This window comes from Mastigoproctus giganteus, chromosome 12 (genome assembly GCF_048544385.1).
Source record: "Mastigoproctus giganteus isolate SK-2022 chromosome 12, ASM4854438v1, whole genome shotgun sequence".
NCBI classification, from domain to species: domain Eukaryota; kingdom Metazoa; phylum Arthropoda; class Arachnida; order Uropygi; family Thelyphonidae; genus Mastigoproctus; species Mastigoproctus giganteus.
In genome coordinates, this window is record NC_143586.1 from 133,945,319 (window position 1) to 133,969,878 (window position 24,560).

The window sequence follows — 24,560 nt, forward strand, 5'->3', positions numbered from 1 at the left end:
ATTCATCTCTTTTCTTCTAGAGTTTACATAAGTAAAGAACTCTTTGCTGTTTTTCTTTGCATCCTTTGCCAAAGATGTCTCATAATCTGCCTTTGCCTGCCTAATCTCCTTTGTGACTTGGTTACAGACCAGCTTATATCTATCATAGGCTTTCATGTCACCCATTAATTTATAAGTATCCCATCCATTTTTCTTCTCTGCCACATGTCTCATCAGTTCATCTGATATCCATTTAGGCCTGAACCTTGAACAGTATTTCTTAGTTGATATGTAAAGCATGTTAGCTTCCAAGATTAATTCTTTGAATGCCTCCCATTTTGAATTTGCTGTTGGTAACATCAGTTGGTCCCACCATATAGAATTTAAATACTGTCTCAGACCACCGTATTTGCCTTTACAAAAGCAAAAACCCTTCCCTTTATCCCTGATGGTAGTTACCTCTTTGAATAAATCCCACTTCAGTACACTGATCACTGCCACCTAGTGGTTCCTTTATCTGCAGATTTTTAATGCATGAAGAATCACTACTGATAATCAGATCGAGTGTTACTCCCTCTAGTTGCCTTCTGAACATGTTGATGTAGAAAACAATCATCCAATAAATCCACAAAAGCCTTGCTAGTGTGCGAGTGACCAAACCACAAATTCCAGTCAGTATCCGGGAAATTAAAATCCCCCATTATAAGACCCTGATTTACTGGGTCTTATAATGATAATTATATTCATCAGAGTCCTTAGGCTTACAATACACTCCTACTCGCAGTTTGATCCCCCAGTGCTTATGTCACACCGAACAGACTCGACACTGCACCGCTCAGCAATGGGGGCTGGCTGCACTTCCTTGGATTTTGTGTATTCTTAACTAATAGCATAACCCCTCCTCCCTGTCTATCCTTCCTGTACACATTGTACTCCCCAAATTTCAGTTCTGCATTCCTTATATCTGTGTGACACCACGTCTCTAATATCCCAACAATATCTGCCTTTGATGTTTTGACCGACACCTCAAATTCGTCAAATTTATTTACCAAACTCCTAGCATTGGTGTATATGCAAGTATACATGAACCTGTTCTTATTCTTAGCTACCCTAACACAACCCATGTGTTTACTTGTACCGCAGTGACTCCCTGCAGTCTCTGAAATACCCTGCGTCTTGTTTTCCAGGCTGCTGCTCATTCCAATAGAAGCAGTGCAAGAATTACTTTCACCTCTGCCAGCGGCTACTGTTATTCTATTAGTCCTTGTATCCCCTCCAAGCCAGCAGTTTTCCAATGCACCTAACACTGCCTCAATAGAATCAGCAAATATTCTTGCACTCTTTCTTTTTAAGTGTGTGTGTGTGTGTGTGTGTGTGTGTTGTGGGGGTTTATCGGCGCATAAGCTGCTGTGGCTATAATGCGCCTATTCACATGAAAATGCTAAACACAAAATTTAAGCATAGCTAAAAACATAATTTAGCCATAACAGCTTGGTTGCGTTTACAGAGATATTTTAGAATTTATCATAAAGTCCAATTATTTTCAGATAAGAGAAAAACTCATTGATGTTTGCATCATCTCCAATAATATGTTGCAATGTCATTGGTTCTCGTAGATTTCTCAGGGAACACAGGACGGATGTTCTGTCCTGTTGATATTGAGGGCAGTCAATCAGAATATGTTTGACTGTTAAATTTTCTGAACAGTATGGACATTGAGGAGGATCTTCACCTCTGAGCAGATGGAGGTGGGTCAGATATGTGTGTCCAATACGTGCCCATGCAAGAACCACTTCTTCTCTTTGCACTGTTTTGGTGCTAGAGCGCCAATGCTTTGGATCCTGTTTCAACTGATAGAGTTTATTATTCTTTTGTGTGTGCCATAGCTCTTTCCACTTCGCGAAACCTGCTGTTCGTATGATGTGACAGTAGTCAGAGGCTGGAACCGGACTGGAGGTTAAATCAAAGGTTGACGGATTTTTAGCATTTTCATCAGCAAGTTCATTACCCTTTATCCCCGAATGTGCTGGGATCCAGCAAAAGGTCACTGATTGATGACGTTCTTCAATTTGTAATAGGAGTCTTCCGATTTGATTTAACACAGGATGAGCCTTGTAGGAGGAGTTTTGCATTGCAGTTATTGAGCTGAGAGAGTCTGTGTATACAACATATTTTACAGATGGGTTGAGATTCAGGTTTTCTAAAGCTAATTTTATTGCATGAAGTTCTGCGGAGAAGCTGCTGTACTCAGGTGGAAGGGCAGCTGAGATGATAGTAGAGGGAAATACTGCCGCTGCTCCAACGGCTGAATGTGATTTGGAGCCATCAGTATATATGGGCAAAAAATCAATGTATTTCTGAATATGGCTTGCATGGAGTTGTTTCATATTGAGTGTTGGTAGACGATTCTTTCCCCATTTGTCAAGATAAGTATCCAAATATAACTGAGGTGGCGGAATCCATGGCAGTTGGGAGTAATTCATTAAATGTTGCCTGTTGAAAATTTGAACGTTCCAACTCTGCATTAACTCAATGAGGCGTAAGCCTGCCGGTCTTATTTTACTGGGTTTATTTCTATAGAGATTTTGAAGAGGTGGATTAAAGAGGTATGGCTGAACAGGATGATGACCACAATTTTGTATTCGGGCTGCATACTTTAGAAGCAGCGTTTTTCTGCGGAGGTGAAGGGGGGGGTTCATCAGCTTCGATGTACAAACTATGAGTAGGAGATGTCCTAAAAGCACCAAGTGCAATCCGCAATGCGCTATGCTGTATAGGATCCAGCCATCTCAATGTACTCTTACGGGCGGAATCATAAAGAGGAGCACCATAATCCAATCGGGATCTGATCAATGCTCTATATAAGAGCAACAAAGATGTACGATCTGCTCCCCAAGACAAGGCAGATAAAGCTCTTAGTATGTTCAGCTTTTTGAGGCAGGATATACGCACAGATTTAATGAGCTCAAGGAAATTCAGTTTCCTGTCAAGGATTAATCCCAAGAATTTGTTGTTAGTCACTGGAACGGTAAAGTTTTGCATCTGAAGTTCGGGATCTGTATGCATTTTCCGTTGATTGCAAAAGTGTATTGCAACAGTTTTCTGCTGTGATAGACGATAGCCATTTAACTTTGCCCACCTTTGGACTTTATTCAAAGATATCTGCAGCTGTCGTTCAATGGATCTCATATTCTGAGAATGGCAAGAAATAGAGAGATCATCGGCATAAAGGTAGGTCTCAACAGTATTTGGAAGTTCTTTTGTGATGGAATCGATTCTTAGGGCAAAAAGAGTTGCACTCAGTACAGATCCTTGTGGCACTCCTTCTTCCTGTAAAAATGACATAGAAAGCGAGTTGCGGTATCGAACTTGGAACGAACGAGTCCTGAGAAAGTTCCTGATGAATATAGGCAGGTTGCCTCGTAGACCTAGAGCATGGAGGTCACTGAGGATTCCACGACGCCAGGTAGTATCAAATGCCTTCTCTATGTCTATGGAAACCATAACAAGATGTTCATTTTTTACAAAGGCATTACGAATTGCAAACTCTGCTTTGATCATGAGATCTAAGGAGGACCTGTTCTTTCGAAAGCCATGCTGATTATTGCTAATTAGTTGTTGCGTTTCGATGATCCAAACAAGGCGATTATGGATCATTTTTTCGAGTAATTTACCGAGGCAACTGGATAGAGAAATAGGTCTATAACTGCTAGGACTGGTAGGATCTTTACCGGGTTTCAAAAAGGCAAGAACTGTGGCATGATGCCAAGAGCTGGGATAAATGTTTTCCATAAATATCCGGTTATAGTAGACCAGCAGTATTTGTAAATTTCTGTCACCAAGGTTTTGTAACATAATGTAAGATATTCCATCTGGTCCAGCGGCACTGTTGCATGTTGAAGAGGCTGGTTATATGGAAAGAAAACTGATGTTCGAAAGTTGATGGCTCGTTCTTCAGTCTGGGTCTTTATTTTCTGAAAAACCAGAGAATAATTTGATGTCGCAGAAACTTCGGCAAAGGTTTTGGCCAAGGCATTTGCAATGTCTTCAGGAGCAGATAGTTCTTGCCCATTCCATGAAAGAATTGGTGAAGGGGTAGTTGGAAATTTTCCGGAAATCTGCCTGATTTTCTTCCATATTAACCTGGAGTTAGTGTTTCTGTTTATGGTAGAAGCAAACCGAATCCAAGAATTTTTCTTGGCTTCTCTTTGAATACGACGTGCTTTTGCTCTTAGTTTCTTGTAATTGATAAGATTAGCTGTGGTTGGGGATCTACGAAATAAATTCCACGCTTTATTTTTTAACTTCTTAGCTACTGTGCATTCTTGATTCCACCAGTAGTTAATGTGCTGCCGGAATTGAGGATTCGACAATGGAATTGAACATTTAGCTGCAGATAGTAGGTGTGAAGTGATATAATCTGTGGCTTCATCTATTGACTGTGTTCGTATATATTGCTCATCCAGGGTGACAGCTGATTGAAATTTGACCCAGTTGGCTTGAGAGAACTTCCATTTCCTGCAGGGTTTGACTGTTGGTGGCTGTGCAGTGAGCAGATCACAAATAATCGGAAAATGATCACTGTTTAAGGGGTCATCTAAAACAGACCATTCTATGATTGGAAACAGATTCGGGGAACATATTGATAGATCAATTGCAGAAGTTTGTCCAGTTGGTAATTGTATGTGAGTGGGTGCGCCAGTATTAAGAACAGTAAGGTTTTGCTTGTCTAGAAAAGTTTCAATTAGGCGGCCATGTGTATCTAATTTTGTTGATCCCCATAAGGGATGGTGGCTATTGAAATCACCCAACATACAGACAGGGGGTGGTAATTGCATTAGCAGGTTTTCCAGATCTTGGTAAGAGAAGGTATGACTTGGTGGGAGATAGACTGATGCTAGTGTTAACGCAATCTGAGTTATCAAGCGTACGGCTACAACTTCAATTGTAGTTTGCAAAACAATTTGCTTGGTAGGGATCTTTGAGCTGACCAAGATGGCCATGCCCCCACGGGCAGCATTTGAATTATTACGATCGTGCCGATAGATGGCATAGTTCTTTATGTTGGCGGAAATTTGCGGAGTTAGATAGGTTTCCTGTAGACAGAAACCAACTGGAGAGTAGCGGTTAATTAAGACTTGAATATCGTTAAGGTTGCTACGAAATCCTCTACAATTCCATTGTAGAATGTAAGGCATTATTGATGTTTAGTAGAAGAAGCTGCTTCTGACTGTTTTTTTGATGTGACTGTCTTGTGACGTTCAGGCTTTGGTTTGTCTTTTTTTGGGAATAATGGTCGACCGGTGTCCATTTCTTCTTCCGCATATATTTCTAAGATCGGTTCTTCTTGTCTGGATGAGTCAATAGTATCCATAGATGTTTCTTGGATATTCTTTTTTAAATTTGAGTTACGATTATTTGATATAGAAGAAATCACTGGGGGAGGAGAAGGAGAAGGAGATGTAGCTGGTACTGTAAGTGCAGTATTACTTGCCTGGTTCAACTGTTTCGGGACATTGGACTGTTGCTGAGAGAGAACAGTCCGAGCCCAGTCAGAGATTGAGGTGGTTGAAGGGACTGTAACATCAGTTTGGGTGGCTACTGATTGATATTTTTGCGCAATATTGGCGTACGTACGTTTATTTATAGTGGGAGTGAGTAATTTCCGTGCTTCTTGAAAGCTTACTTTATTTTCTATCTTATATTTTACGATTTGCTTTTCGGTTTTCCATTTGTCACATGTCCTTGAGTAGGCAGGATGGTTTCCTTTACAGTTGGGACAAGTCATTTCTTTTGCCAAGCAGTCACTTTGGGTGTGTTCAGCGGACCCACAATTAGGACAAACCTGGTTTCCTCTGCACGCCGTTTGAGAGTGGCCATACTTCTGGCACTTAAAACATCTCAATGGGTTAGGAATATATGGCCTAATGCAGGCAGAGTAAGTAGCCTGCTTTTATCGATGGTGGTAGATTTGGCGTGTTAAAAGTTAGAATAATATTCCTTGTAGGTGTGAGTATATTTTCTCTTTTCACCATAATTCTTTTCACAGCAATGACACTTTGATCTTGAAGCTCTTGTGTTATCTCCTCCTCCGTGACATTCAATAGATCCCAGCTGGATATAACGCCCTTAGATGTATTTAGGGTAGCATGGGGAGAAACTTTTACTGGAATTCCAGCAAAGCTTGTAAGTTTTAGCAGTTTCTCTGAATGTTTACAATTTACTGTTTCCAATAGAAGGGACTGTCTTAGGAGATCCTGCCAGACTTTCCAGGTGTTTCTGGATAAGGAACGGAGAGAGCTTACTCAGAGGTTGATCTGCAAGAGAGTGCATTATAAGGAATGTAGGATAAATTGCCGCTGAGGAAGTGGTTTTCAACCTTTTGGGTTGCGACATGTTATGGTCAATGTCTATCTCTGGCCGAGAGCTTGTCGGCTCTAGAGGCGGAAACGTATTTTGGTCCATGCTTGCTCCTTTTGGCCCTTGGCAGATTAGCTTTTCTGCCAAGATTTCCGGCCCCGCCACGGGGAGGCAGGAGCAGTGCCCGGTGTGACCAAGCGTAAAGTAGTAAGTGTTAGTAAAAGATATAAGAGAAATAAAGAAAGGTAACTTTTCTTTCTTGCTCTGTACAAGTACTTTTGTAACAGTAGCTGATTTTAAATAAATAAATTTAAGGGCAGGAACTTAATATAACTCTAAATCGCTTTTGAATAATCACACTTTAATCACAGAGAAAACGCTCGATCACAATCGCTTGGCACCCGGGGCCTCTTTTTAAGTGTATCCTATCCCTGTAGAAGCAGTCTCTCCTGTTAACAAATACAGACCAGGCTGAAAAAGATTCTACCCCTTGAGCCTTCCCCTTGAGCCTTGCACAACCTCTCCAGGGCTGAATTTATCGACAAGGCTCTCATCATATACTCCATCCTATAGTGTCTGGGCTGAATTGCAAACACTTTCAAATTCAACCCTAATTCACGGCTTTTTTTTCAACAGTGACCTGTACTTGTTAAGTAATTCCGCCAGTGTCCTACTCTTAATATTATTAGTGCCAACGTGTACAACATCACCTTTTGTGCCCTTAAAAGATATCTGCTCTACGTCATCAACCTTTGTCCCTGGCAGACATATCCTGGTTCTGTTCCACCTATCCTTCTTACACACCATGTTCCCCGTTTCCCTGACAATAGTCACCGACAACTACTAGTTCCTGTGGGACCAGTGCATTCTGCCTTGGGGGGTTGCAGCTGTGTTGCGTGATAAAAGTGCAAGTTCTGGCATTGATGTGGGCAGCTGAGAGCTTAATTGGGCCCCTCAATTTAGATCCTTCGAGGGCATCCACCCTGTCCTTCATGCTCTCGTATAGGCCCATAACAATGCTAAGTTGTCACCTGATTTCCTTACATCGCGCATACACAGACATTCCCCTTGGCAATATCATGTCCCATTCCCGATTGTTCCAAAACATCAAACAAGCAGTGCATTTCAAAAGGCTGTGATTCAGAGGACAACCCCCCCCCCCCTCAGTTCTCCCCTGAGCCACAGTGCTCCCATTAGTTTGAGTGTTTTGCTTTTCTGCGCTGGTCTGAGTCATGAATTCAATTCAATAAAATTTCAGTACAAGATTATCACCCTAAACTTATATCCCAATGCAGTTATAACAATATATATACAGGGTGTTTCAGTTAAACGATTCAGAACTTCTAAGAGGGGTAGGGTACATCCTGACAACTCGAAATCATATAGCAATGTGGGGTCGGAAATGCTTTCCTGAAGCGGTGTTGTACACAGAAGCACCATAAAGAAAAGAGACCGTAAGTGAGAAATCGTTTTAATAATACATGAAAAGAAGCAAAAGGTACATGGATTAAAGTAAGTGTTCGAAGTTTCTTCCACGGGCTACAATGCACGCCTCACATCTCCGACGCATGGACATCCGAACATTCTGGAATACTCCAGGCGAATTTCGAATTTCTTCGGCAGCTACTGCGATTCTTGCAACCAGCTCCTCAGCATTGTCAACAGGGGTGTCATAAACTAGCGATTTCATATGACCCCAGAAATAAAAATCAAGACATGATAGGTCAGGTGACAACTTTTAAGAGATGAACAGATTTCTGCATCGACGCAACAGACAATGTGGTTCCAACACGATGGAGCCCCTGCCCATTATAGCGGAGATGTTCATAACTACCTGGATGTCACATTTGGTCAACAGTGGATCGGACGTGGTGGTCCCGTGCGTTGGCCTGCTCGGTCACCCGACCTATCATGTCTTGATTTTTATTTCTGGGGTCATATGAAATCGCTAGTTTATGACACCCCTGTTGACAATGCTGAGGAGCTGGTTGCAAGAATCGCAGTAGCTGCCGAAGAAATTCGCCTGGAGTATTCCAGAATGTTCGGATGTCCATGCGTCGGAGATGTGAGGCGTGCATTGTAGCCCGTGGAAGAAACTTCGAACACTTACTTTAATCCATGTACCTTTTTTGCTTCTTTTCATGTATTATTAAAACGATTTCTCACTTACGGTCTCTTTTCTTTATGGCGCTTCTGTGTACAACACCGCTTCAGGAAAGCATTTCCGACCCCACATTGCTATATGATTTCGAGTTGTCAGGATGTACCCTACCCCTCTTAGAAGTTCTGAAACGTTTAACTGAAACACCCTGTATATGTATATGTGTATATATGTATATATGTATATATATATATATATATATATATATATATATTTTTTTTTTTTTTTTCAGTATTGAGTATTATCTCAGAATTTCGTTATATAACTTATGTAATGAGGTTATGTATTAATTAATAATGTTACGTTTGTAAAATCTAAGTCATTATATGTATTTAGTTAAAAAAAGGCTTACTTTCTTGCATCATTTGCCACTATTAATACTAAGAGCAGTACCCATTGATAACAACTTGGTCTTCTGTTCAACCATCACTTTATAATTAATTCTACACTTTTTCTATTTGTAAAAGCAGTCTTTTATATGCAACAGTATGTTTTGTAAATTATAGAGATTAACTTATACCCTTTTTTTTATAGGAAGTTCTTCAGCCTGACACTCACATCCAATTAATACATTTTATAAAAGTAAATTTATGACACAATATTATGGTTTAAAATTGTTAATATATAGGGGTTTCTTAAAAATAATCCTGTATTCAATTTCCGTAATCTACTCACTGCCAAAAGGAAAAGCGAAGCCAATGCACATCAACCCACTAAAAACTAAACCACCCAGCAATAATGGACTGGAAATTGAAGACAATTGTCAGATTTACCAAAATATTATAGATTAAACTTCCTAATAAGGGACAAAATTATTTCGGAGTTGTCCGTGCTCACAAGAATTAGTATTTTTTTTTTTTTTTTTAAAAGACTTTACTTCAATATCATTGATAAAAACAGAAATCAACAATGGGCCCAACACCGAACCCTGGGTAACTCTGCTAATAACATTTGTCCACAAATGTTTTATATAATGTATTAATTGGATTAATTTGATGTGAGCATCAGGCCGAAGAACTTCCTAAAAGGTATTAGTTAATCTCTATATTTTACAAATAGTATTAAAGTAGGAAAGATTGAGCTTTATTGTTCTTATATATTTTGAAATTCAACAGTATGAAAAAATTCTTCTGAAATACAGTATAAGTATATTATGTCAAAATAATTTTTTACATCCAGTTGCTTTGTTATTGTTTATAATATCCATTCAGGTTGGTCAGACAACATTGTTATGTCATGCTATGGTTGCAGTATATCTACATTCCTGTCTACTTCATGGTCCTGCATTACTTCCTTAACTAGTGACTATTATTTTCTCAGGAACAGAGGTCAAAGTAATAGATCTATAATTGTCATGTCACACTCTGATAGCCCCTTAGTGAATTGGGGCTGTATTTGCATATCTTCGGTCCACAAGGACCTCCTATGTAATACAACGCATGTACAGCCTAAGTGTTTACAATTAAATTTGCCTTCCTTCAACTACCTCAGAAATAAAACAACAACAAAAAAACCTTTCTGTATGTGCTTTTATAAGTTGCTAGAACATCCGGAAAATACTTGCATTATTTTTTTATTTATTTATTATTATTTTTTTCCTAATGTAACATTCAGATTAACTTTCAGCTCGGACAAAAGCTATTGCCTTATAGCTTTTGTTTTGTTTCAATATATACCTTAAAAATTATAATTTGTTCACAATCTTAAAAATGTACATTCTAATTGCAATTCCCTTTGATAAAATACATGGTAAATAAAGAAGCAATAATTTTATTGAATCAAAATGTTGGGCTAATTTTTGCAGAACAGAAATTAGTAGTTACCACATGTTACACAGGTAGTTCCCAACTTTATGAGCTAATTTGTTCCTAGCATGCACTTGTAAATCAAAACTCGTAAAGCTGAAATTTATTTTCCATAGACGTTGATGCTATGCTAAAAAAGATTGCGTTTTCAACAATGAAATTTGACCATAGTAATGTTAAACAAAGGTCAATGAAATAATAAGTTTTGCTTAAACAGTGATTTGTTTAGTCACAGAAATAAAAACATAGCCTTTAAAATCAAGAAAATTATAATAATAAATTATTTTTTACATCCTAGAAATGTTGAAGAATATTTATTCATCATAATCGACTAAATGCACACATTGATGGTTCTTCACTCATTGTTGGAAGCACAAGGAGTAGTCTTCTTGGGAAATGCTTAGTCGTTTGTTTCCAAGATTAGCATTAGTAGAGGCACATGACGCAAGAAAGCAAGCTTAGCACATGATGCAAGAAAGCAGCATCCGCCAAAAAAAAAAACTCCCAATTTCATCCCTCCGTTTGGCCTTCTTTTCTTTAGAAATTTCTCGGTAGCATGCATAAGCATTTTTTAAAATCTGTAGCAACTTTTCTAGTGCACTTGAAATTTGAATCTTGACTTGAAAATATCAATTGCTTTTGTGTGTTGAAAAACTTTGTCAAGCCCCTTGAGAGTGAAGGAACAAACAAGAGTTTCAGCTGTTAAATCTTCTTCCCTCAGCCTTTTCACATTTTGCAATTTCGAGGTTAGACATGCATGTCAAGTAGCTATATAAACTTACAAAGTGTTTCTTCTAAATTTAGTTGTTTTCTGTTGCTAGTATCTGTTTCCCATGCGATTTTTCACATTGTTACCTGGCAAATGTTGTGGAGAAACAAAAGTAGGATATAATATTGTGCAAAATGTATATGCCACTTATTTTGGAATTAAATTAGGTGACCAAGATAAAATTGCATCCACCTCCCCCATGAAGTGTGCTATATATGTGCAGAAGGCTTGTCATTGTGGAAGGATGTTAAAAAGAAATCGGTGACATTTTTGCTCTTCCCATGCTGTGCAAGGAACAGCATGGGATCACATTGAGTTCTACATTTTGTTCCATAGATGTAGCAGGTTATAATGCAAAGAACAAGAAGAGCATTGCATACTCCAATAATAACTTAGCTGTTAGGCGGGTACCACCCCCCCAGTTGTGTTTTGAATATATTCCTTTGAATGCTTATTGTGACATTTGTGATCTAGAGGATGATATAACTATTGTAACAAAGAAATATGCAACTGTGGACCACTGCTGTTTACACAGAGTGAACTCAATGACTTGGTGAGAAGTTTAAATTTACCCAAAAGGGTCTGCAGAGTTTTTGGATCAAAATGGAAATCTGAGAATACTGACCCCCAGGAAGAATCTTTTCAGGGTATGGACACTGAAAAAGAATTAGTACCCCATTTTTCCCAAAAAAAGTTAATTGATATATTGTAACAGCATGCTTCCAGTTATGATTTTTTTTTTTTTTTTTTTGGAATTTTCTACCAGCGAACAGAGTGGAGGCTGCTTATCGACTCATCGAAACAAAGCCTCAGAGTAGTTCTTCACAATGGAAACAAGTATGTATCTATTTCTTGTAGTCTGTTTAGCACACTTAAAGAAGATTATGAAAATGTTAATCTTCTTTAGGAAAAAAATTCAGTACAAGAATTATGGTTATCTAGTGTGTCTGCTGCTTTCCCAACAACTTGGTTATGCAAAAATGCCTTGCTTCTGTGCAATGAGATAGGCAGGCAAGGAGTGAACATTGGGAAAGGGAAGTGTTGTCACCTTTTTGTTTTGATCTACTAGAAGCCAGTAGTAGATCAAAACACAGTACTGGTACTGCCTCTGCATATAAAGTTAAGTTTAATGAAATAGTTTTTCCAGCCCTGAATAAAGAAGGCAATTGTTTCATCTATGTTTGTGCTAACTCCCATTTTTTACATGTGAAAAAAAAAATTAAAGCAGGAATTTTTGTTGGACCTCAAATCCACAAGCTGCCTAGAATCTATTTGATGAATCCATGAGCCAAACTTAAGATTTTTGGACTGGTTTTAAATTAGTACACAATTTTTTGGTGAACAGTAACCACCCAGAATGAGACAGCTGTGAGTGACAATCTAAAGAACTTCAGAAAACGAAGCTGTGATGTGAGTGTTGAGGTAAGTTTCCTGCACTTTCATTGCAACTTATTTCACAGAAAGTTTAGATAGTTTTAGTAAAGAGCAGGGGGGAAGATTTCATCAACATCTAAATACTGTTAGAAATGGAAAAAGGTACCAAGGAGAATGGAATATCGTTACGTTGTACTAAGACTGCTGGATGCTAAAAAGAGCAATAACCATAGAAACTACCTACATGTCAAAGTCCAAATGGTGCAAGTTTAACTCAGTCTATCATTAGAATTAAAATTTATGGCCATCTATGCATGATAGGTGGAGAAGAAATCATATTTTAAGGGGTCAAACGGTGATATTGTTGTACACGTTGGCACAAATGATATTAAGAGTAGGAGATGTACAGGTCAATGTTAGGGTTAAATTTTAAATTGTCTGCAATTCTGCACAGACATGATAGGAGGGAGTATATGATGAGAGCCTTATCAATTTGGCCCTGGAAAGATTGTGCAAGGCTCATGGGGCAAAATTTTTCATAGTGTGGTCTGTGCTTGTTAACAAGAGACTGCTTCTAAGGGATGGGATACACTTAAATAGAAAGGGTGCAAGAACATATGGGGATGCTATCGAGGCAGTGTTAGGTGGGTCGGAAAACTGCTAGCTTGGGGAGATTCACAGTAGCCACAGGCAGAGATGAAAGTGATTCTCGTGCTGCTTCTATTGAAATGAGCAGTATCCTGAAAAGCAAGGTGCTGGGGATTTCTAGGACTGCTGGGAGTTATCATGGAACAAGTAAATATATGGGTTGTGTTAGGATAACTGAGTAAGAACAGGTGCATGTATACTTACATGTACACCAATACTACAAGTTTAGTGAATAAATTTGATGAATTTGAAGTGCTGGTGAATATATCAAAGGCCCATATTGTTGGGATATCAGAGACGTGGTGTCACATAGGAGCGAGAGTGCATAGCACGCATTCCTTGAGTGGACCGAGGTTCAAGTCGTGACTACTAAATACGATAAATATTTGTATCGACGATTTATTGTAAACTCTACTGACTTGGTTGTCGTGCCGGAGTATAAACAGAAAATTTATTTATTTATATAAGGATTGTGGAATTTTAATTCAGAGAGTACAATGTGTACAGAAAGGACAGACAGGATAGGAAGGGAGGAGGGGTTACGCTATTAGTTAAGAAACACAAAATCTAACTAAGTGCATCCAGCTGACATGGGTGGACAGTGTAATGTTGTCAGTTTGGCGTGACATAAGCACTGGGAAAGCAAAAATGATAGGAGTGTGTTATAGGCCCAATGACTGAGTACAACAAACAATTGTTGTTGTACTCAGTCAACAAACAATAGAATGGGCCAGTAAATCAGATTGTCTTATAATGGGAGATTTTAACTTTCCAGATATTGACTTGAACTTGTGGGTTGGTCAGTCGCACTCTAGCAAGACTGTTGTGGATTTATTGGATGTTTTCTACAGCAGCATGTTCGAGATGCAGCTAGAGGGAGTAATACTCTTGGTCTGATTATCAGCAGTGATTCTTCATGCATTGAGAATTTACAGATAAAGGAACCACTAGGTAGCAGTGATCAGTGTGCTGATGTGGAATTTACTTAAAGATGTAATTACCATCAGAGGTAAAGGGAAGGGTTTTTGGTAGAGGTGACTATGATGGTCTCAAACAGTTTTTAAATTCTATACTGTGGGACCAATTGATGATGTTACCATCAGCAAATTCTGAATGGAAAGCATTCAGAGAAGTAATCTTGGAAGCTACTAGGCTTTTCAAGGTTTAGGTTTAAATTGGTGGCGGATGAAATAATGAGACTCGTGGCAGAGAAGAAAAATGCATGGGATACATATAAATTAACACAGAAGTCTATGGTAGATATAAGCTAGTCTGTAATCAAGTCACAAAGGAAGGCTAGGCAGGCAAAGGCAGATTATGAGAAATCTTTGACAAAGGATGCAAAAAAAAACAGCAAAGATTTCTTTACATATGTAAACTCTAGAAGGAAGGGGATGAATCAGATTGGTCCACTTCACATCAGCGGTTTGATTGTTGATGAACCTGTTGAGATGGCTGAAAAACTGAATGACCATTTTGCATCTACATTCACAGATGAAGCCTGTAGAGAAGTTGAGGCCAGAAGCTTATCAAACTGTCAGGGAGCTAAATGATTTTGTAATAACTGAGAGCAAACTGGGAGAAATTGTTGAAATTGAACACATGAAAGGCACCTGTGGTGGATGGAATCTACTCAGTTATATTAAAGGAGGCAGCAAAGGAAGCAAGCAAACCCTTGGCCATAATTATGAAAGCTTTCTTGGACTAAGATGTGCAAATGTGTTCCTAATTCACAAAGGGTGACATGAGTAATTACAGATCTATTAGTTTAACTACTGTTACAGAGAAAATAATGGGGCCATGCAGGATCATCTAGACAAGACTGCTGTTATAATTCAGACCCAGCATGGGTTTTTTGTTTGACAAATTTGATTGGATACTATGATGTTGGTCACAAAACTGGATGAAAAAAAATAATTTTGATATCGTATATTTTGATTGTAGGAAACCTCAGTAAAAGTATGGCATTAACGGAAAGTTGCTGCAGTGGATAAATAATGTTTGAGAAGGAGAAGACAGAGTGGTAATCAATGGACACTGCTCTTTGTGGACAAATGTTATTAGCGGAGTTTCCTAGGGTTCGGTGTTGGGCCCATTGTTAATTTCTGTTTTTATCAATGATATTGATGAAGGTATATTAGGGTTAATGTCTAAGTTTGCAGACTATACAAAGGTCGGCATGGTTGGTAATGATAGTACACTACAGCAACAGGATCTGGAAAAGTTGAGCAGATGGGCTGGGAGGTGGCAGCTGAAGTTTAACATTGACAAATACATTGACATATGGGTAGCAATAACCCCAGAGTAACATACCAACTGGGTGGTACTACATGCAGGATAGTAGAAAATGAAAAGAACCTGGGAATAATTGTGTAGTCAGATATGAAGTTAGTTTTCCGAGCAGTGCAGGCATCAGGCAGGCCCAAGAGTAGCTCGTGGTGTCTTGTCAATGATATACAGGACTTTTGCTAGCAGGAATAAGAAGGCAATTGTTCACTTGTATAAGGCAGTGGTCAGGCCACACCTTGAGTACTGCATACAGGTCTGGAAGCCTCATTTTAGGAAGGATGTAGAGCTGATGGAACGAGTACAGAGAAGGGCAACGAGATTGGTGAGTGGAACAAAGGGTTGCTATTACGAACAAAGGCTTAAGTTCTGGGAAATTGCAGTGTCTGGACAGTAGGCCCCTGTGAGGTGCTCTAATTGAGGTGTATAAGGCCTTGAATGGTTTGAGCGGGCATCAATGCTGATGGGATTCTTCTTTTTTAGATTACTCACCTAAGGGGACATAAATTCAAATTGAGGAAAGTCAATTGTAGAATAGTTGTGTGGAAATTTGCCTTTAGCTAGCGGGTGGCTGATAGTTGGAACAAATACAGTCTGTTGTAGTGGAGTTCTATAGCTATATAAGTAGGGGTGGCTTTTCCACAGGCACTGCATCACCCCCAGCTATTTAAATCTAGATATACAGTGAACGGAGTTATATGAAATTTTGTGAAGAACAATGCAACACAATGAAAATTTTTATTAACAGGACCCACATATATTATGCCAGTCCTCTATTTCCAGTAATCATTTCAATAATAAACGAATAAAAACACTAAATTGTTTCAAACTTTGAAGTTTAATTAACTGCAGCCCTCACTGTGTGCTAGGCAGTGACACATTTTGCATTCCAGTGAATATCTGGTAGTTGGTTGCCATTGGCAACTTGAGAATATACATTTTTTATAGTTGAAACGAATCATGGCCAACGATGAAATCTGCATTGCACACTGTAAAGTGTGCAATGCAGATTTCATTGTTGGCCATGATGGATGTGTAGCCACAATGTGAGTATCTTTTTTGTTATTTGCCCGATATTCCCATTAAGTAACTAAATAATATCAGTGCTAAGTCAATACTCAACATTCAACAGTGTAATTATGTGATTACAGCTTAATTGCGAATTGAGATTGAACTTGGTAAGTTGAAGTTATAATAAGGTGATTTGTAAAAGAATAAGAGAAGTTTACCTCAATGTGATATGTAGAACACTTCCTTATGATACTCTCCAGATTAATTTTTTACTTAATTTTTAATTGTGTTCATTTGATTTTTAATTATTGTTAATTATTTCTTACTGTAATGTAAGATTTGATTTTTAATTGTTTGCATTTTAATTTCTGGAGAGTCATCCGGTAAACTTCTTATCCTTTTACAAATATTGATATCAATGTAGAACGTATTGAGCATTATAGCTCTGGTTCATACTATTAAATTATGTGATGTTTAGGTAAAACATTATTTCTACAGTACACTATTTTGTGAAATTTGATTCGATCATGGCCTCCATGCTTCCCCATGAAGTAAATCGTGTGACAGCGAATAAACTTCAGCAACTTAATTTTTCAGTTATCTCTCCAAGAAAAAAATACGATTAAAAAAGAAGTCCGCCCCACACCAAAGATCCAAATTTCTCAGTGGGGAATAAGTAATAATAAGAAATATCCGCAGTTTTAAAACTGAATGGTACCAAAGGGAAAGTTGGCTTTGTGGTTGTGAAGTTAAAAATTCATTGTTTTTTCTGTGTTTACTGTTCGGAGGTGATTTAACGTGGTCAAAAAGTGGCTTTACAAACATAAACAGAATGAAAGAAAAAAAACTCTAAAACATGAGAGTTCGAAGAAGCATATTGATAATGATTTCACAATCACTTTTAGGAAGCGTAAATATTAAAGAACAGCTTAGTGAGGCCTACACACTTTCGATCTGCAAACATAACAGAAAAGTTGCCAAGAATCATGAGGTATTATCTAAAATAGACTGCATTAAATTTTGTGGACAGCTTGAAATTCCTTTACGTGGACATGCCGAAAAAGAAGATTCTAAAAATCCAAGAGTATTCAGAGGATTAATAAATTTTGCCTGTACATTAGATTCCAATTAAAAGAACCATTTAGAAAGTAATGCAGCATTTAAAGGCATTTCAAAAACTATTCAGAATGATATTCTTGAAATATTCTGATATTTTTATATAAAAGTAACCTATTGGCAAAAATACAAAATGGGTTGGTCTTTACAACATGGTACCACTTTTGATCCATTGTTGTGAGTGGCAGTGATGGACAGGCTTAGCCACTCCTACTCTTTGCTTTCCTTGCAGTGATTGGAAACCCACCTTTTCAGTATACCATACCCACTTAGTATGTTTATTCCCCCACCCCACCTTGCAACTGTTTTAAAATCGGGAATGCATTTTCCAATTTTAAAACTGGTGGTGGGGGATTCACTCCAACCCTAAGTAAAAAGGAACTGGTGGGAAGAGCTAGGCCTGTTAACCACTGCTACTTGCAACAGTGGATTGAAGGGGTACCAGATTGTCATGACTAATCTACAAAATGTTATGTTTATCAAATAGGATAACATAATAAAAATTGTTGTCAGTATCCTAACTTACAGAATAATAAGAGGTTAAGATGGTAAAATATGGATGACCACAGTATAAACATCAGCTACTAAAAGTTAGGATGGTGACAAAAACAAAATGAAGTCCACAGCAAAAAGTTTTTATTTATTCACTGTCACTTTTTCCCACTGGTGGAAACTAAACACCTCTGCAAGGGGAGCATGGAATTGGGGATCCTATGAAGTGAATCACCTCTGTATGAGTAGCAGCACATGGTGTTCACGAATGGCAAAATTGGAGCCAGAATCACAGGACTGCACTGGTGGAACACTAACTCTCCAAAGGGGTTTATGGTGGAACACCTCAGGAGCATATTTTCACTTCTACCTTTTGTATGCAGAATATTTTAGCGTCTTCGTTTAGTTAGCTGTTTGAATTCTACTATTATTATTAGCCATATGGTGCAAGGAAGCCTCAGGCTTATGCTGCACCAGGCAAAAAAAAAAATTTCTGAATTAGAGAGGGAGGGAAATCGCCAAGAAAAAGGATGCTGTTATCCAGCTCATACTCACCAGATGTGAGCCAATTGGGTAGATTTCCTGTAGCAGGTTACACCAAGTTTCTGGTTCATGTACCAGTATATTTCATCATTTGCTGTTGCTGTCTTGCTTTGATCAGTATGGACTAATTAGTTCTTCATCACTTGATAAGATGCTGCAATTGTAGTGTTCTGTGCACAGTTTGGATGTCGTCTGAAAAAAAAAAAAAAAAACTGGGTTTGATTATGAAACAGTAAAGAAAAACCAAGCATTGTTGTTAACAAGTGGGAAAATTTTGGTCTTTGTTCTGAAAACAATCACAAGAACCTGCTTGAAAATTACAAGCAAGCATTAGTATCCTTTGGAAGGAGTTTGTGAATAAGCACTTTGTTATGTGAAGAATATACAGGGTGTCTCAAAAATTGGTACAAACGTTTAGGTAGGTTGGAGGTAGGTAACATCTAAATGAATGTGAATCGCATAGGAACCCATAACCGGAAATGTCACGGTAAAGTAGTAGCAGAGGCACAAGAAGCAGAAATGACACAAGACAGTAATTAGTGGCAACATTTATTTGACATAATGTTAACAATGGAGTACGAGATGGATGCATTTCATGATGTTACAACAGATGCTAGAAGGTTCCACCATGAGACGTGATGCATGCGTGACACTGACGCAGCATGGATTGGCGGACACGGTCGAACACACCTGGAGTTTCTTTGACAGTAGCAGCAGCGCAGACGAGTCTCGCCACGAGATCCATTTCCATCTCCACAGGCGATTCATACACAATAGATTTGATACCCCCCACAGAAAGAAATCAAGGCTCGATAAATCAGATGAGTGTGGGGGCCAGGCAACTGATTCACTACAGCCAATCCATCAATGCCCAAAACACCTGTTCAAATGGTCACAAACACACCTTCCATAATAGTCAGGCGCCTTGTCATGTTGAAACCAAATGTTGCGTCTCACATTTGCTGGAACATCATCAAGTAACCCTGGTAGAACTTATTCAAGAAAGATCTGATATTTAGCGGAGTTCATGTGGGATGGTAATGGGTATGGGCTGACTAAGCAGTCACCGACCAAACCTGCCCACACATTTATTGCGAAGCGATGTTGTGCCGCATGGGTCCTCTGTTAATCCATACACTAGGTGCATGTCTGCCAGCTCACAGTTCGTATATCAATGCATGCTCTTCGTGCGGCGACTACTGCTTGAATGAGTAAACCAGAAATTTTCCCTCTCGCGAACTGATGAACAGCGCAGTGTACCGTCGCTGGCTTACGGTGACGTTTCCGGTTATGGGTTCCTATGCGATTCACATTCCTTTAGATGTTACCTACCTCCCCTAAACGTTTGTATCAATATTTTTGAGCTACCCTGTATACTTTGTATGTATGTATAGGACTGTAAGGTTTTCTCAATGGCCACAAGAAACAGTTTCAGTTCATAGTGTTGTTGAATATTGCTTGAGCAGTTTTCAGAAAATGCTATGGTGTAGATGCCCTGGTGTATCTGATCATGGTTTATCATTAGCTGTTCATCTTCTTGAAATACAGTGATAAATATGTTCAGAAAATGCAACATTTGAAACCAACTTCTTGATGGCATACTCTTTGAATTGCAGTAATTATTATTATTATTAGCCATATGGCGCAAGGAAGCCTGAGGCTTATGCTGCACCAGCCAAAAAAAATTCCTGAGTTACCCTGTGTGCACGCAAGAGTCAGAAGTAGAAAGGAATCACCAAGAAAGAAAGAGAAGAATGATGGTTCCAGCTCAGGACCCTGGGTGTGCCAAGCCCATACTCACCAGATGCGAGCCCAAATTATTCTCAGACTAGGTCCTCAACAAGAAAATTTCACAATAGAGAAATGGACTCATTTCTCTATTGTGAAATTTTATACATAGACCTTTTAATTTGATAGAATAACAAAATTACTAGAGATTTTTAATAAAATAATCTTATACAATTAAGATTTTAGTATGTTCTTATAGAAAACAGCATTTCTTTTATTTAAAAAAAATATAGTAAAATAAATCCTATGCTACCCTTGGATATGTTTATGCATTTTTATTTTGCTGTATACTATAAATGACTATTACTTAAAAAATTAGAAAATCTTATAAATTTATTTTTTTTTTCTTTGTAAAGGCATATTATTTTGACAGAGATGATGTTGCTCTTCGGGGATTTCACAAATTTTTCAAAAAATCAAGTGAAGAGGAGCGTGAACACGCAGAGAAATTAATGAAGTATCAAAATATGCGTGGGGGTCGCATTGTTTTGCAGAATATCCAGGTAAAGCTGTTATCCATTTTGTTTGCAAAAATTTAGATTGAGTGAAATTTCTGACAGCTATGATTTCTTTTAAATATAAGAATGTATAAGTTTAGTGTGAAAGTCTTATGTCATGAGAGATGCGAAAGAGTACTGTACAAGTGGGGCATAACCTTATATGTAGTATCAGGTAAAGTAGGTTCTTTTTAGGTTTGCTTATCTTCTGTACCATTTCACATTAAATAGGTACTTCTCATTGCTCTTTTTTGATTAAAAGACCCTCTTGCTGAAGGGAGGCTGTTCAAGTGAGGCTGAGCCATATGAAATTAGTGATTTCAAAATTACATACGACTGTTTATTAGAAAAACTTTACGGCCTAAAGGCAGATAAGGCTCTTGTGTTGAGGGCTTCATTGGACTTAGAGAGATTCCTTTGGATTGGAGAAGTGTAAGTGTATCGCCTGTTCTAAGAGAAGTGAATAACTACAGACTTGTCAGTATTTCAGTAGCAAGGAAAATCTTAGAAGTGATGATTACAAATGCAGTTTGGGTACATTTAGATAGAGATGGCATTCTGAAGATACATGTATTTTGTTAAGGGGAAATCATATTTAACTAACCTAGTAAGCTATTATGATGTAGTTACATCATGAGCTGGATGTATGAAACGGTTTTGACATAGTTTATTTAGATTTTAGCATGGCATTTGACTTGTAACTTATACATTTCCCTTGTGAGAGGTTACTGTATAAGCTGGATTTTTTTTTTTTTTTGTTTTTGTGATTACTGGTAAGATTCTGAGATGGGCTGCAGGGCAGAAGGTTGTGATTAATGGATATTCTTCAGATTGGTGGTGTAATGTCAAAAGTTGGGGTACCTCAAGCATTGGTTCTTTGACTCTGTTTCTGATTTTCATAAATGACATTGATAAATGGATAATGGGCATGATGTCCAAAATTTGTAGACTATGTAAAGATTGGAGTTGTTAATGGTCAGTGCGAAGCAGTGCATTCTTCAGGATGAGTTGAACAGGCTTCAAGAATGGTCAGAAAACTGGCAGTTATGTTTAATGCAGAAAAATGCAAGGTCTTATACTTTGGGAATGGCAACCCCCAATAACTTATACGCTTGGTGGAGTTGAATTAAAAAATAGTAGAGCAAGAAAGGAATTTCAGAGTTATGATATGGGCAGATATGAGATGTTTTGTAAACAGGAGACCATCTCAATGATTTATTGAACATTATGTTGTAGAGATAGGGAGATCATAATCCTACTGTATGAGGCAGTTGTAAGACTGTATTTGGAATATAATGTCCAATGGGCAACATGCATGGTGAGATTGACAGAAGGGGGGTGAACATAAGAGAAAGGAAATGGATTATGTGGGCTGTGTAGAGCTTGGGCAACAAGACATCTTGTGTGGACTTCCTCCCATGGTGAGTGTAGACAACTTTCTTTAAGTTGAAGTTTTTTTTTTTTTAGTACAGGCAAGAGTAGTTCCTTGCAAACAAAATGCACTTTAGTTTCACTACTAAAAAGCAATCTTTAATATAAATAAAGTTATTGTTTTTGCCATGCTCAAACTAATGTTTCTTGCTTCCTTTATTCAGAGAATTGCTATAGGCTTTTTTAAAGTACAGTCAAATCTAGTTAATACAAAGCTCAAGGGAACTACCTCAAACCTAAATTTTCTCGTTTTGTAGTAACGAGGTCCACAAAGTGTCAATTTTATGTTTTTTTTTTTTTGTACATACTGCATATCTAAGAATAATAATATCAAATTAATTTAAATTAAAATAATAAAAATAAAATAAAAAGACAAAAGCCTTGTCTAATAATACAGTAATAGAAATAACATTTAAAGATTTTTATTAAATTAAGGAAAAAGCAATTAACAGAAATGAAAATATTGTACAGCATATATATTTTGATGTATACAATATTTTAGTAACACAGTAAAAAAGAATTACAATCTTAATATAAAAGGAGACATACAAACCATTAACTTTTTAATAAATTAATCTAAAGAAAGAATCCAATGTTATTTGCACAGTTTTTGTCCTATATGCATTTTTAACTACAGCACAGACATCAAATGCAATAGTTGTTTCTTTAACACATTCTCTATTATTTTTAATGCATTTTGGGCATCTTTTTTAGATGGCAGTGTGTGCGCTTCACTTTTGCTGTTGCTGGTAACAAAAATATTGTTTTGTTTGGTGCTCAGCAGCTCTTCTGATGTTGACATTGCAGTGGTAGCAACTTCATCATCCACCTTCACAAACTTCAAATTTGCCAACAAAATGCATATGCTCCTCCTTCAAATTCCTCCATTCAACGTTGCTATCACATTCATCTGCTGTATCATGTTTTTCAATGATATTCTTTCCAAAGCCATTCTTTCTGAAGCGGTTGATTATTACACATGATGCAATACTGTCCCAAGCAATAACAAGATTACGGATAGCATCCATGACATTCCAGTTTGGCTGCAAATTGTTCCCTCCTATGTTGCGGATCCAAGTACCTTATCAGGCAGGCTCTGTGTTCTCTTGAGGTTATAAATAATGCCTTGATCCAGTGGTTGCATTAAACTGGTGGTATTGGGGCGGGGGTAAAAACAACAGCCGTATATTTGTCAACTTAAGTGTCTCGGCAGAATGTGTTGTACAACAACCTAGAATCGTCAAAATGTTCCTTTTTTTTTTCTGAAGCCATTCTTCTGTCCACTTTTGATAACCAAGGCTGAAAAATTTTGACCGTAAGCCAAGCACTTCTATTGACCTCATAATCACAGGGAAGTTGGTTAACTGCTTTAGAACATCTTGGCTTGGAAAACTTGCCAATCACAAGTGGACAGTTTTGTACTGCTATCTGAATTGCAGCATAGCAGAACAGAGTCTTTGTTTACTAAATTTTCCACCATGACAAGACTCTCCTCAAACAGCAAATGTTTTGGTTGGCAGCAAATTATAAAATAAACCTGTCTCATCAAGATTTCCACCATGGGAAATCAGCTCAGTTGACTGACATGGCCCTCATAAAATGGAAACAGAACAATATCCCAAATCAACACATAAAACAGCTACATTCCTCTTATGTAACGCAATTCTCTGACTATTCTCATCTGTACACTGATGGATCCAAGACGAATGCACACGTTGGTGCTGCAGTTGTATTGCCAAACAGAATAATTTCACAGTCTCTTCCAGTAGAGTGCAGTATTTATGGTGCTGAATTGTTTGCAGTAAGTCTCATCATAGATCACATTGCCAAAACGTCTCTCATAAAAGTGTCATTTTTCACAGACTCATTAAGTGCAATATATGCTTTACAGGCAGAAGATCATAGATCTAATCCGTATGTAAGAAAAATTTTCCTTCTAATCACATCTTAGGAAAAAAAAAAGTTGGATTCCTGGACGTTCTGTAATACTCGGCAATGAACGTGCGAATGATGCTGCAAAACATCCATCAAACGAAAATTCTCACTTGCATAAAATTACACTCAATGACTTTAAAAACATCAATCAAAAAGCCTCTGAAAATATATGGGTGCAGACCTGGAAATCTCAAACAAACAAATTATACCAAATCAAACAGCAGCAGAAATCCTGGAAATCAAGTTTTCGGTCAAACAGACATGAAGAGGTTATCCTTGCTCGGCTTCGCATTGGCCACACACATTTAACATATTCTTGCCTCCTAATGAAAGATGATCCTCCACAATGCCCACAGCGTCTGACC

At 37.9% G+C, this 24,560-nt stretch overlaps 1 protein-coding gene across 1 annotated transcript in view; it reads left to right on the forward strand.

The window, feature by feature from the left end:
- Positions 1-24,560, forward strand: part of LOC150077441 (soma ferritin-like) — a 70,708-nt gene that overhangs the window by 15,639 nt on the left and 30,509 nt on the right. The window contains exon 2 of the mRNA XM_090386456.1: positions 20,689-20,835. Within this exon, the coding sequence (XP_090242582.1) occupies positions 20,689-20,835 (147 nt within the window). The remainder of the gene's footprint in view (positions 1-20,688; positions 20,836-24,560) is intronic.